Raw genomic sequence first — 15,488 nt, 5'->3', positions numbered from 1 at the left:
GTGTTCTGCTGCTTGTTTTCTCAGCAGTGCTGTTTAACATCAGGGCGACCTGATTATAATGGTACAGTTACAAGACTGGCCTTTCACCTCTGGGACTGCAGTTCCAATCTAGACTCATGGGATGAAAGTCTCCTCTCTGATTGCTGCAAGGGAATAAAATGAAATGAGTTTGGGCAGTCTCAATCCACTTCCCAACGTCAATGGTCAAAACACTAAATGGGCCTTATTTTGGCACAAATTGGCCACTCACTGACAGGCTATAGGACGACTGCTATGGGAGCTGCACACACGGGTCAGGATGGTGCTGGAGGTTGGGGTTGAGGCTGAGCAGAGGGAGCATAAATGGAATGGAAATGAGGAGAGTCTGGTTAGACTCCGTAGTCCATGTGGAGAAACACACCAGTGCAGACTTGATGGGCCAAACAGCTGATTTCTGTACTGTAGCATTCGATCATTTACTCTGACATCAAAACAGCCCGTGCTGACAGTGTGTGGCCAGGTGGAAAGTGATGAACCAAACCCCCCAGATCACATTAACATCTCGCACCTCGATGAGCACAAAATTCATTAAATTAACTCCGTAATAAAAAATCACCAGACAGTTGAGAGGTAGTGTCCTGAGACATTGGCCCTTCAAATATATAAAGATATCAATAGCAACATAGGAAACAATGTGAATAGAGCACTGGTCTCAAAAACAAATCCCTCTCAATCACCCACTCCCTCAACTATCTATCGAACCCAATTTGCTCATAAACGCTCCTTCATTGTCTGCCGAGGCAACTCATTCCACAGAGTCTCCATTCTCTGCTTAAAGATAAACTACTCTTGAACCTTTCACATTCATAAGCTCGAACCGGTGTCCTTGGGTTTTACAGTTTGTAGCAATCTCCGACATATTATTGGAGTTACAGTTATTATTCTCTTAAAGATCATGAATACTTCAACAATATTTCCTCTGAGCCTTCTCTTCATAGTATACGTCCTCGGGCTCTTCATCAGTTTCCAACGCTCGAATATCATTTCAAAGGTACAGCAATTAGAAAGGGATCCAGTACTCGAGGTGTGGTCGTACCAGTGCCTTGAACAGACTCATTATTGGGATTGATATTCGATCACTCTGGCTATACATTCTCAGATCCGGTTATCTATCTTCCTATTAGCATACACTGCGCTGTTGGTTTCAGTGAGGTACTCATCCGTTTCCCTGTGTCTCAACAGTATGATAGTCTAGTCATTATTACTGGACTGGCAACCAGAGGTCGTAAGTTCAAATCCCACCATGGCAAGTTGCGAAAATGTATTCAATAAAATTGCTAATCTCTGGGCTGGCACCAGAAAAATCATGAAAACTGTTGAGCTGCTGTTAAAAAGCCAACTTGTTCACTCATGTACGACAACAAGGGGAACCTGCCTCCAACCTACCTGATCTGGCGTATATGTGACTCCAACCTCTAAATGCCTCCTGAATTGCTCCACCTTCTCAGGGCAACTAGAGATGGGCAATAAATGGAACATGCCAGAATTATCCACATTCCAAAAACAGTGTCCCCACTTGTCTTGTGTCGGTAGAATTCCCACTGTTTATTTCCTTTCCTTACTCTCATTCCCTTATATTTGGCGACATTAAATGGCATTTCCCACTCATCAATTCACCATCCCAACCGAGCCAGCTCCCTTGGTATTTGTTTGGCCTATTCCTGATTGTTTGAACTCCTGCCACTCCCAATTCGATGGCATCTGCAAACAGCCAGAATTGTTTCTGTTCCCAGCTCCAAATCGATTGCTGTCCCAACATTGCTCCGTCACCACGTCAACCAGCTCCATCCACAATCACCCTTAGCTTTCCCAATTCTCAATCCTCACAGAAGCCTGCCCGATGCCTTCGACCTTGCTGATTCAGCCCTCGTGTGGCACGGCAGCAAAAGCCTTGCTGAAAGCTGAATACATCACAGCCATGGAACCTGATGTCAACAAAGTGACTTCCGCAAAGAACTCGAAGAACTTCACCAGGCAAGCTTCCCTCCCAGAAGTCACTGCCACTGCCTCAATTCCCCCTTTCTTCGAATACGTCACACACACCAAAGGTTAAACTCACTGGTTTGTAGTTTCCTGGGACATCCTCGTCCCTTTTTTAATGATGGCGTGTCCGTTACTTTCCAACCATCACGCACTACTTGTGTTTCTGGATAAACACAGATCAGTATTGACAGAGGTTGTTTCAGCTAATTACTGGTCAACATCTGCATGTAAGTCACACCCAACACTGCCAATATTTACACAGTAACCACACTAATAAATATATATTGCAAGAAATGACCCGATTCTGCTGTTTGATGCCAAACTGATGCAGCTCTGAGGCCTGAGGAAACAGTCCCAGCTCTCGTCTCTGAAAGTTACCCAAAGGAGCCAAGTTACAGTCTGTGCCCACACAACCGGCCGCAACAGGTGCCAAGACACACAGCTTCACAGGGCGAACCCTGGACCAACAAGTTCCAGTACTGACCAGCATCCCACGCCGCCGGAAGCCCATCATGCAGGCACGGCACTTGAACATGAAGCTCTCGTAGTCCGTGGAGGGGATCTTGGGTTTGAAAGGCTTGGACTTGTGGATGCGGCCGGCATTCTTGGCCTCACGCTCAGGATTGTGCATCCGCTGCATGTGCTCTTTCAACTTGTCCTTCCTCTATCAACAAAACAGACAGACACGGATCAACACTTGGGATCAATGCACTGAACAAACAGGTGGATGCACAATCTTTACTGTGGATAGAATACTTCTCTTGTTTATTGACCATCAAGGTTTCCCTGGAATTTCATTGTCATAACAGGAAGTAATTGTGGATCAATTAACCACCTTTTTCCACCTCCGTAACATTGTCTGTCTCCACCCCTGCATCAGCTCTTCTGCTGCTGAAACCCTCATCCATGCCTTTGTTACAACTAGACTTGACTACTCCAACTCACTCCTGGCTGGCCTCCCACGTTCTATCCTACGTAAACTTCAGGTCATCCAAAACTTAGCAGTCCATGTCCTAACTTGCGCGAAGTCCCGCTCACCCATCACCCCTGTGCTTTCTGACCTACATTGACTCCCGGTTAAACAACGTCTCGATTTCAAAATTCTCATCCTTGTTTACGCTCCATGGCCTTGCCCCTCCCCATCTCTCTAATCTTTTTCATCCTCAAAACCCCACAAGATCTCTGCGCTCCTCAAATTTTGGCTTCTTAAACATACCTCATTATAACAGCTCAACCATTGGTGGCCATGCCTTCAGCTGCTTGGGCTCTAAGCTCTGGAAATCCCTCCCTAAACCTCTCTATCCTCCATTAAGACGCTCCTTAAAACCTCACTCTTTATCCAAGTTTTTGGTTATCTGCTGTAATTTCTTCTTTTGTGGCTTGGTGTCAAATTTATCTGTTTTGTCTTGTCAACTCCTGTGAAGCCCCTTGGGATGTTTTACTACGTTAAAGGCGCTTTATAAATAAAATGTATTATTTAAACGGCCATTCTTGCCATATATCTCGATTTAAGTCAATGTCAGCAGGGGCACTTCATTCACACTGTGTGACAAAAAGGGACTTTAATCCATGATGAATTTGTCATTTGTATTCTTCATCCTGGAGACAGCATGCGAGTGGTTAATGACCAGGGGGGGGGGGGGGGGGGTCTGTCTGCTCACTGGGGGGGGGGGTCTGTCTGCTCACTGGGGGGGGGGGGGGGTCTGTCTGCTCACTGGGGGATGGGGGATGGGTCTGTCTGCCCACTGGGAGGGTTGGGGTCTGTCTGCTCACGGGGAGGGGGGTCTGTCTGCTCACGGGGAGTGGGGGGGGTCTGTCTACTCACTGGGAGGGGGGGGCTGACTGCTCACTGGGGGTGGGGGGTCTGTCTGCTCTCTGGGAGGGGGTCTGTCTGCTCACTGGAGGGGGGGTGGTCTGTCTGACCACTGGGGGGGGGGGTCTGTTTGCTCACTGGGGGGGGGGGTCTGACTGCTCACTGGGGGGGGGTTCTGTCTGCTCACTGGGAGGGGGGGTCTGTCTGCTCACTGGGAGGGGGGGGGTCTGTCTGCTCAATGGGGGGGGGTCTGACTGCTCACTGGGGGGGGGTCTGTCTGCTCTCTGCGAGGGGGTCTGTCTGCTCACTGGAGGGGGGGGGATGTCTGCTCACGGGGAGGGGGGGGGTCTGTCTGCTCACTGGGGGGAGATTCTGTCTGCTCACTGGGGGAGGGCGTCTGTCTGCTCACTGGGGAGGGGGGGATCTGTCTGCTCACTGGGGGGAGATTCTGTCTGCTCACTGGGGGACGGGACTGTCTGCTCACTGCGGGGGGGGGGGTCTGTCTGCTCACTGGGGGGGGGTCTGTCTGCTCACTGGGGGGGGGGTCTGTCTGCTCACTGGGGGGGGGGGTCTGTCTGCTCACTGGGGGGGGGGGTCTGTCTGCTCACTGGGGGTGGGGGTCTGTCTGCTCACTGGGGGGGGGGGGTCTGTCTGCTCACTGGGGGGGGGGGTCTGTCTGCTCACTGGGGGGGGGGTCTGTCTGCTCACTGGGGGGGGGTGGGTCTGTCTGCTCACGGGTGGGGGGGGGGGGAGGTCTGTCTGCTCACGGGGAGGGGGGGGGGGTCTGTCTGCTCACGGGGAGGGGGGTCTGTCTGCTCACTGGGGGGGGGGGGTCTGTCTGCTCACTGGGGGGGGGGGGGATGGGTCTGTCTGCCCACTGGGAGGGTTGGGGTCTGTCTGCTCACGGGGAGGGGGGTCTGTCTGCTCACGGGGAGGGGGGGGGTCTGTCTGCTCACTGGGAGGGGGGTCTGTCTGCTCACGGGGAGGGGGGGGTCTGTCTGCTCACGGGGAGGGGAGGGGTCTATCTGCTCACTGGGGGGGGGTCTGTCTGCTCACTGGGGCTGGGGGTCTGTCTGCTCACTGGGGGGGGTCTGTCTGCTCACTGGGGGGGGCGTCTGTCTGCTCACTGAGGGGGGGGTCTTTCTGCTCACTGAGGGGGGGGGTCTGTCTGCTCACTAAGGGGGGGGGGTCTGTCTGCTCACTAAGGGGGGGGTCTGTCTGCTCACTGGGAGGGGGGGTCTGTCTGCTCACTGTGGGGGGTCTGTCTGCTCACTGGAGGGGGGGGGCGGGTCTGTCTGCTCACTGGGGGGGGGGTCTGTCTGCTCACTGGGGGGGTGGGGGGTCTGTCTGCTCACTGGGGGGGGGCGGTGGTGTCTGTCTGCTCACTGAGGGGTGGGGGGTGGGTCTGTCTGCTCACTGGGGGGGGGGGGGGTGTCTGTCTGCTCACTGGGAGATGGGAGATGGGGGATGGGTCTGTCTGCCCACTGGGAGGGTTGGGGTCTGTCTGCTCACGGGGAGGGGGGTCTGTCTGCTCACGTGGAGGGGGGGGGGTCTGTCTGCTCACTGGGAGGGGGGTCTGTCTGCTCACTTGGGGGGGGTCTGTCTGCTCACTGGGGGGTGGGTCTGTCTGCTCACTGGGGCTGGGGGTCTGTCTGCTCACTGGGGCTGGGGGTCTGTCTGCTCACTGGGGCTGGGGGTCTGTCTGCTCACTGGGGGGGGGGCGTCTGTCTGCTCACTGAGGGGGGGGTCTTTCTGCTCACTGGGGGGGGGGGTCTGTCTGCTCACTGGAGGGGGGGGGTCTGTCTGCTCACTGTGGGGGGTCTGTCTGCTCACTGGAGGGGGGGGGCGGGTCTGTCTGCTCACTGGGGGGGGGGGGGTGGTGTCTGTCTGCTCACTGGGGGGTGGGGGGTGGGGGGGTGGGGGGTGGGTCTGTCTGCTCACTGGGGGGTGTGGGGTCTGTCTGCTCACTGGGGAGGCGTCTGTCTGCTCACTGGGGGGGGGGGGTCTGTCTGCTCACTGGGGGGGGGTCTGTCTGCTCATTGGGGGGGGGGGGTCTGTCTGACCACTGGGGGGGAGGGCGGGTCTGTCTGACCACTTGGGGGGGGGTGTCTGTCTGCTCACTGAAAGGGGGGGGGTCTATCTGCTCACTGGGGGGTGGGGGGTCTGTCTGCTCATTGGGAGGGGGTTTGTCTGCTCACTGAGGGGGGGGTCTGTCTGCTCACTGGGAGGGGGGGGGTCTGTCTGCTCACTGGGAGGGGGAGGGCGGGTCTGTCTGACCACTGGGGGGGGGGGGGAGGGCGGGTCTGTCTGACCACTGGGGGGGGGGGTCTGTTTGCTCACTGGGGGCTGGGGGGGGGGGGTCTGACTGCTCACTGGGGGGTGGGGGGTCTGTCTGCTCACTGGGAGGGGGTTTGTCTGCTCACTGAGGGGGGGGGTCTGTCTGCTCACTGGGAGGTGGGAGGTCTGTCTGCTCACTGGGAGGGGGAGGGCGGGTCTGTCTGACCACTGGGGGGGGGTGGGGGGGAGGGCGGGTCTGTCTGACCACTGGGGGGGGGTCTGTTTGCTCACTGGGCGGGGCGGGGTCTGACTGCTCACTGGGGGGGGGGGTTCTTTCTGCTCACTGGGAAGGGGGGGGGTCTGTCTGCTCACTGGGAGGGGGGGGGTCTGTCTGCTCAATGGGGGGGGGGTCTGTCTGCTCACTGGGGGGGGGTCTGTCTGCTCACTGGGGGGGGGGTCCGTCTGCTCTCTGGAGGGGGGGGGGTCTGTCTGCTCACTGGGGGGAGATTCTGTCTGCTCACTGGGGGAGGGCGTCTGTCTGCTCACTGGGGAGGGGGGGATCTGTCTGCTCACGCGGAGGGGGGGGTCTGTCTGCTCACTGGGGGGGGTCTGTCTACTCACATGGGGGGGGGGGTCTGTCTGCTCACTGGGGGGGGGGTCTGTCTGCTCACTGGGGGGGGGGGTCTGTCTGCTCAGTGGAGGGGGGGTCTGTCTGCTCACTGTGGGGGGGTCTGTCTGCTCACTTGTGGGGGGGTCTGTCTGCTCACTTGTGGGGGGGTCTGTCTGCTCACTGGGGGGGGGTCTGTCTGCTCACTGGGGGGGGGGTCTGTCTGCTCACTGGGGGGGGGTGGGTCTGTCTGCTCACAGGGGGGGGGGGGGGAGGTCTGTCTGCTCACTGGGGGGGGGGCTTGTCTGCTCACGGGGAGGGGGATCTGTCTGCTCACGGGGAGGGGCGGGGGGGTCTGTCTGCTCACTGGGACGGGGTGGGGGTCTTTCTGCTCATTGGGGGGGGGGTCTGTCTGCTCAATGGGGACGGGGGTTTGTCTGCTCACTGGGAGTGGGGGGGGTCTGTCTGCTCACTGGGGGGGAGGGGGGGGGTTCTGTCTGCTCACTGGGGGGGCGGTGCGTCAGTCTGCTCACTGGGGGCGGGTCTGTCTGCTCACTGGGGGGGGTGTGTCTGCTCACTGGGAGGGGGGGGGGTGTCTGCTCACTGGGAGTGGGGGGGTCTGTCTGCTCACTGGGGGGAGGGGGGGTTCTGTCTGCTCACTGGGGAGGGGGGTGCGTCTGTCTGCTCACTGGGGAGGGGGGTCTGTCTGCTCACTGGGGGGGGGGGTCTGTCTGCTCACTGGGGGGAGGGTCTGTCTGCTCACTGGGGGGGGGGTCTGTCTACTCACTGGGGGGGAGGGGGGGTTCTGTCTGCTCACTGGGGGGGGTCTGTCTGCTCACTGGGGGGGGGGGGGGTCTGTCTGCTCACTGGGGGGGGGGGGGGTCTGTCTACTCACTGGGAGTGGGGGGCGGGGGGGGCTGTCTGCTCACGGCCAGCCAGTGTCGAGGCCAAGTCAGGAGGTGCTGAGCAGCCTGACCAGCAGAGAGAGCCCCGTGCTGAGAACCTGGAGATTAAGACAGAGCCACACCGCAGAAAAGCTCAGCCAGCTTATTACTTTGGTTATATTTTGTGAGGTGCTGTAGAGCAAAGTTTGAGAGTTAATGTAATGCACTGGTTTATACGGTCTACGGCTCACTGATCTGCTCTATTTAAATACGTATCGATTTAAGGCCTCGGTCTCTATTTCAAATTATGTGGCAGCATTGCAGTGAGCGAGTCGGGAATGTAAGGACTCCGTCACAATCCCTGGGTCCCACTTTCATTTACGCAGACATCGGGTGGAAAAAGCACTGCAAAAGCACAGGCGACAGAGGAATTGATAGTGGAGATAGAGAGAAACTTTCTCCACTGGTGGGGCAGGCTAGGGTAAGGGCACAGAATCTTAAAATCAGAGCCAGGCCATTCGAGAGAGAGAGATTAAGAAAAATGTCCATGCAAAGTGTGGAACTCTCTCCCACAAAAAGTAGTAGGTGCTAGCTCAATTAATCATTTTAAAAGGCAGATTAATAGACGTTTGTTTGTCAAGGGCATTCAGGGATATGGAGCCTCGGCAGTTAAATGGAGTTAGGACAGTGTGCAGTCATGATCTAATTGAATCGTGGCACTGGCTCGAGGGGCTGCATGGCCTCCTGTTCCTATGCCCGCTTACGGGAGTGCCTGGTAACAGTGAACACGAGAAAAATATTAATGCGAAAAGTCCAAAACTTGACACCTAGATTTATGGCGGTATGATTTACAAGGTTTGCATATAGACTCACTTTTTGTCAATCCTTTTGTTGCAATTTTGGGGTGATGCTTTTATGTCAATTTACAAATGAAATCGGCATTTCTAATGGCAAAGTTCCATTGTAAACATTTGCTGTCAGGCTATAATGCAGGCCTACTGCCACCAGGCAACACTGCAGCACAGCTTGCAGTGAGAGCAGAGCCATTCTAGTTACCATTTGGCTTTTATTGTCTCCCGTTTCCCTGCAGGTAAACAAAACAATAAATGTAAAAGGATTTACAATAATCCTAGCCCCATGAACCCACTCCGCCATTGCCCCACTTACTTCCTGCATTGCTACAGTGGTCCAGTGCCAGGGCACTTCAATACTGAATGCATTATCGATGGGGATGTATTCTAATTGCTTATAGTGCTTTCAGAGCAAAACTGCCAGTTTACCAGCACTTGTGGGACATGCTGGAGCCAGTAATGCCAAGTACCAGGCCCCAGACAGCCTCGAGATCACCATGGTGGAGGCAAGGAGGATCGGAACTGGTGAAGGTGATGGGGGAATTAGGGATGAGTGAGGGGGATAGAAACATAGAAAATAGGTGCAGGAGTAGGCTATTCATTCGGCCCTTCGAGCCTGCTCCGCCATTCAATAAGATCATGGCTGATCATTCAACCTCAGTACCCCTTTCCTGCTTTCTCTCCATACCCCTTGATCCCTTTAGCCGTAAGGGCCATATCTAACTCCCTCTTGAATATATCCAATGAACTGGCATCAACAACTCTCTGCGGCAGGGAATTCCACAGGTTAACAACTCTCTGAGTGAAGAAGTTTCTCCTCATGTTAGTCCTAAATGGCCTACTCCTTATTCTTAGACTGTGACCCCTGGTTCTGGAACTCCCCAGCAATGGGAACATTCTTCCTGCATCTAACCTGTCCAGTCACGTCAGAATTTTATATGTTTCTATGAGATCCCCTCTCATTCTTCTAAACTCCAGTGGATACAAGCCCAGTTGATCCAGTCTCTCCTCATATGTCAGTCCTGCCATCCCGGGAATCAATCTGGTGAACCTTCGCTGCACTCCCTCAATAGCAAGAATGTCCTTCCTCAGATTAGGAGACTAAAACTGAACACAAAATTCTAGGTGTGGCCTTACCAAGGCCCTGTACAACTGCAATAAAACCTCCTTGCTCCTATACTCAAATCCTCTCGCTATGAAGGCCAACATGCCATTTGCCGCCTTCACCACCTGCTTTACCTGCATGCCAACCTTCAATGACTGACATACCATGATACCCAGGACTCATTGCACCTCCCCTTTTCCTAATCTATCACCGTTCAGATAATATTCTGTCTTCCTGTTTTTGCCACCAAAGTGGATAACCTCACATTTATCCACATTATACTGCATCTGCCATGCATTTGCCCACTCACCTAACCTGTTCAAGTCACCCTGCATTCTCTTAGCATCCTCCTCACAGCTCATACCGCTACCCAGCTTAGTGTCATCTGCAAACTTGGAGATATTACATTCAATTCCTTCAACTAAATCATTGATGTATATTGTAAATAGCTGGGGTCCCAGCACTGAACCCTGCGGCACCCCACTGGTGACTGCCTGCCATTCTGAAAAGAACCCGTTTAATCCGACTCTCTGCTTCCTGTCTGTCAACCAGTCAATACATTACCCCCAAGTCGACCCAATCTCTGCCAATACCACGTGCTTTAATTATGCACACCAATCTCTTGTGTGGGACCTTGTCAAAAGCCTTTTTAAAGTCCAAATACACAACATCCACTGGTTCTCCGTTGTCCACTCTACTAGTTACATCCTCAAAAAATTCGAGAAGATTTGTCAAGCATGATTTCCCTTTCATAAATCCATGCTGACTCGGGACACTGCTTTCCAAATGCGCTGCTATTTCATCTTTAATAATTGATTCCAACATTTTCCTCACGTCAGGCTAACCGATCTATAATTCCCTGTTTTCTCTCTCCCTCCTTTTTTTTAAAAAAAAAGTGGTGTTACATTAGCCACCCTCCAGTCCATAGGAACTGATCTAAAGTCAATAGAATGTTGGAAAATGATCACCAATGCATCCACTATTTCTAGGGTCCTTAAGTACTCTGGGATGCAGCCTATCAGGCCCTGGGGATTTATCGGCCTTCAATCCCATCAATTTCCCGAACACAATTTCCTGACTAAAAAGGATTTCCTCAGTTCCTCCTGGGGGCTAAGTATGGAGAGAAGGACAAGTGACAGCTTAGGGAAAGGTGGGGCTGTGGAAGGGCATTTGGAGTGAGCATACAGGGGAAGGGGATGAGCAAGAAACACAAGGGGATGAAGTACAGATGAAGGTAAATCTGGAGGTAGACGAGGGGACAAGGGATTTAGGAGTGAGTGAGAATCGAAGGCGGATTAGGTGGGTAACAAAGAAAGGCATCAGGCTACAGGGATAGTGGGGAGAAGGGGAGCGGAGTGGTTGGGGAGTGACTACGAGGGGACATAGCAGAGAAAAAGAGGTGGTGCGATGGAGGGGAATTCTCAGCCCAACAGAAGGAAAGCGGGAGAAGGAAGAATACCAGAAGTCAAAAAGAGACGAACAAGACTTGCAATTAACAAAAGAACACACACAGATAACCAAAAAAACAGAAAGTGACAGAGATCCAGAAGAGCGAGGAAGCCAGAAACACAATGATGTCACAGACGCGAGACAGATTGTACTCTGCAACTTACTGTAAGCAATGCTGCACATATACTAACCTAAAACATGTATTTGTATCCACCGATCCCCAGTTTTGCAAATCTTTTCATACACTGCTAAAACTATATTGGTCCTTTGCCAGACCATCTCCGTCCCACATCTTCCGTAACCTACCCTCTAACTTGGTTAGTAATGTCATGAGAGACCTGCTACTACCGACAATAACCTCGACACAAGATAAAAACCGTGTCGGTACACACACTTCCCTTGTCAGACTTGATTCTAGGCAAACATCCTGCACCTGGAACCGACCTTACCATTCATTTCGTGAAAGCAAATTGAAGCCAACAACGTGCTGATTTGACCAAACAACAATTACATAGAGTGACCTCAGACTGGATTTACTTGTAGCTGTTTTAGTTTCGGGATATGAAGGGACACTGCTCCGCCGTAATGCACTGGGCGTTACATCACATCATCTGGTTTACGGTGCGTCACACTACGGGAGACCCAGTAGTCTATTGGAAACAACTAAATAGTCACAAGCGCGCGTACAAATACTAACAGCGAGAGTTGTGTGCAGTATTCTGGAGACACTTACTTTGAACTGCTTGCCACAAGTGGAGCAGAGGAAGTCCTTGCGGTCAGAGTGTCGCAGCATGTGAAGTCGTAGCTTGTCTGGCCGACAGAAGGCTTTGTCACATTCTGTGCACTGGTAAATCTTCTCCGAATGGAAGCTGCGAATGTGCTTCTTTATCTGCTCATTGGAGGATTTCAAAATTATATCAAACACAAATTGTAGATATTATTATACATGCAGCTGAAGCACAATAGTAACCAGACCGTGACTATACCCCAACACAAAGCATCACTGTTTAATACAGTGTTAGCGACAGCTAAACCACTCGAAAAATAGCAACACTACTCCTTCACACTCACTCCTTCCACACCGACCCCATCACACCTACTCCCATTTTCTCATCATGTTGAGTTACTACTCGCTCTTCCTCCTGCCGGTTTAATCTTTGTCACCAACGAGCTTTTTGAATTTGAAAGAAAATATGTCGTTCTCATTATTTAAGAGCCCTCAATTAGGGAGCTGCTCTACCTGATTTCCATCAATCAAACTAAATTGAGCTGATGAGGCTCTTCATACAGCAGTTCGTCTTCTTACTCATCCTCAGTGATCCCCAGACTCTCTCCATTCCCCTTGTCCAAAAATGCACACACTGTTCCAAATGTTGCTTCAATAACAATTTCCAATAAACCGCTCAAGATGCATCCTAGTAGTTGATAGCATTGCCATGATCAACTTCACAACTACTTTGTAAACAGCCAGGAATCACATTCAAATCCTCTCATCTTTGCTAATGAACACTCTCTAGCTCAAGCCAGGATGATCACGTGTGTAAGAGGCGTCTCCAGCTGCAGCAACTCGAGCTCCGCAGTTTGGAGCTTGAGCGGCGGCTGGAGTCACTGCGTGTATCCACGAGACTGAGAATTTTTTGGATAGCCTATTTCTAGAGGTGGTCACCCCGCAGCTTAAGAGTGTGCAAGCAGAGAGGGAGTGAGTGACTGCCAGACAGAAGAGGAGGACTAGGCAGGTAGTGCAGGAATCCCAAGTCCATCTCTCTCTCCAACCGGTATTCTCTTGAGTACAGCTGGGAGTGATGGTGCCCCTGCAGCCAGAGCCAAGACCATGGCACCACGGGTGGCTCAGCTGCACAGGGGGGGGAGGAAGAAGAATGGAAGAGCGATAGTGGTAGGGGATTCGATAGTTAGGAGAACAGACAGGCGTTTCTGCGGCTGCGGACGTGACTCCAGGATGGTATGTTGCCTTCCTGGTGCCAGGGTCAAGGATGTCACCAAGCAGCTTTCGGGCATTCTAGGGGGAGAGGGTGAACAGCCAGAGGTCATGGTCCATATCAGGACCGATGACATAGGTAGAAAGAAGGATGAGGTCCTGCAGGCAGAGTTTCGGGAGCTAAGAGAGAGATTAAAAAGCAGGACCTCAAGGTAGTAATCTCCGGATTACTCCCTGTGCCACAAGCTAGTGCATACAGAAAGAGGAGGATAAAGCAGATGAACACGTGGCTGGAGAGATGTTGCAGGAGGGAGGGCTTTAGATTCCTGAGGCATTGGGACCACTTCTGGGGGAGGTGGGACCTGTGCAAGCCGGACAGGTTGCACCTCAACAGAGCCGGGTCCAGTATCCTCGCGGGGAGGGGGGAGTTTGCTCGTGCTGTTGGGGAGGGTGTAAACTAGCTTGGCAGGGGGAGGGGAACCCGAGAATAGATTCATTAGGGAGGGGAGTAAAGCTGGAATTAGAAAGCAAAAATGTAGAAAGTGAGTTTGAAGGACTGAGGAAAAAAGCAGGTAATAAAATAAATTTAAAAGCTCTTTGTCTAAATGCACGCAGCATTCGTAATAAATAAATGAGTTGACGGCACAAATAGATACAAATGGGTATGATGTGATAGCCATTACAGAGACGTGGTTGCAAGGTGACCAGGACTGTCTGTTCTCCTAACTATCGGAACTAAATATTCAGGAGTATTTGACAATTCGGAAGGACAGACAGAAAGGAAAATGAGGTGGGGTGGCACTGTTAATAAAGGATGGGATCAGTGCAATAGTGAGAAATGATATTGGCTCAGAGGATCAAGAGGTTGAATCAGTTTGGGTGGAGGTAAGAAATAATAAAAGGAAAAAGTCACTGGTGGGTGTAGTCTATCAGCCCTCTAACAGTAGCTACATTGTTGGACGGAGTATAAATCAAAAAATAATACAGGCTTGTAACAAAGGAACAGCAATAACCATGGGCAATTTTAACCTTCATATTGATTGGACAAAGCAAATTAGCCAGTGTAGCCTCGAGAAGGAGTTCGTAGAGTTCCTCCGGGATAGTTTCCTTGAACAGTACGTTGCGGAACCAAGCAGGGAGGAGGCTATCTTAGATCTAGTACTGTGAAATGAGGTAGGATTAATAAATGATCTCGCAGTAAAAGATCCTCTCGGAATGAGTGACCATAATCTGGTTAAATTTCAAATTCAGAAGGAGGGTGAGAAAGTTAATTTACAAACCAGGGTCCTAAGCTTAAATAAAGGAGACTACAAAGGTATGAGGGCAGAGTTGGCTAAATAGGAAAATAGATTAAAGTGTGGGACGGTTGATGAGCAGTGGCAAACATTTAAGAAGAAATTTCATAACTCGCAACAAAAATATATCCCAATGAGAAGGAAAGACCGTAAGAGAAGGGATAACCATCTGTGGCTAACTAAGGAAATAAGGGAGAGTATCAAACTGAAAACAAAGGCATACAATGTGGCCAAGACTAGTGGCAAATTTTTAAAAGCCAGCAGAGAACGACCAAAAAAATGATAGCGAGGGAAGATAGATAAGTACATGGGGGTACTTGTGTAAGAAACACAGAAGGTTAGTATGCAGGTACAGCAAGTGATCAGAAAGGCCAATAAAATCTTGGCCTTTATTGCAAAGGGGATGGAGTATAAAAGCAGGTGAGTCTTGCTACAGTTATACAGGGTATTGGTGAGGCCACACCTGGAATACTACGTGCAGTTTTGGTTTCCATATTTACAAAAGGATATACTTGCTATGGAGGCAGTTCAGAGAAGGTTCACGAGGTTGATTCCGGAGATGAGGAGGTTATCTTATGAGGAAAGGTTGAGTATGTCCCATATGGTCATCTCCCTGCAAAACAGATACACTGCTTTGAGTGCTGTTGAGGGAGATGACTCATCAGGGGAGAGCAGCAGCAGCCAAGTTCATGGCACCGTGGCTGGCTCTGTTGTGCAGAAGGGCATAAAAAAGAGTGGGAGAGCGATAGTGATAGGGGATTCAATCATAAGGGGAATAGATAGGCGTTTCTGCGGCCGCAATCGAGACTCCAGGATGGTATGTTGCCTCCCTGGTGCAAGGGTCAAGAATGTCTCCGAGCGAGTGCAGGACATTCTAAAAAGGGAGGGAGAACAGCCAGTTGTCGTGGTGCACATTGGTACCAACGACATAGGTAAAAAAAAAGGGATGAGGTCCTACGAGACGAATTTAAGGAGCTATGAGCTAAATTAAAAAGTAGGACCTCAAAAGTAGTAATCTCGGGATTGCTACCAGTGCCACGTGCTAGTCAGAGTAGGAATCGCAGGATAGTACAGATGAATACGTGGCTTGAGCAGTGGTGCAGCAGGGAGGGATTCAAATTCGTGGGGCATTGGAACAGGTTCTGGGGGAGGTGGGATCAGTACAAACTGGACGGTCTACACTTGGGCAGGACCAGAACCAATGTCCGAGGGGGAGTGTTTGCTAGTGCTGTTGGTGAGGAGTTAAACT

General features: G+C 51.7%; 1 protein-coding gene across 3 annotated transcripts in view; it reads right to left on the bottom strand.

Moving 5' to 3' along the window:
- The window catches only part of prdm10 (PR domain containing 10), a 187,255-nt gene that overhangs the window by 52,881 nt on the left and 118,886 nt on the right, over nt 1-15,488 (bottom strand). For all 3 annotated transcript variants that reach the window (XM_070894241.1, XM_070894243.1, XM_070894242.1), the window contains exons 14-15: nt 11,742-11,897; nt 2,507-2,686 (exon numbers count right to left, since the gene is read on the bottom strand). In XM_070894241.1, the coding sequence (XP_070750342.1) occupies nt 2,507-2,686; nt 11,742-11,897 (336 nt within the window). The remainder of the gene's footprint in view (nt 1-2,506; nt 2,687-11,741; nt 11,898-15,488) is intronic.

Source organism: Pristiophorus japonicus, chromosome 11 (assembly GCF_044704955.1).
Source record: "Pristiophorus japonicus isolate sPriJap1 chromosome 11, sPriJap1.hap1, whole genome shotgun sequence".
Taxonomy (NCBI): Eukaryota; Metazoa; Chordata; class Chondrichthyes; family Pristiophoridae; genus Pristiophorus; species Pristiophorus japonicus.
This window is presented reverse-complemented; position numbering and strand designations above follow the sequence as displayed.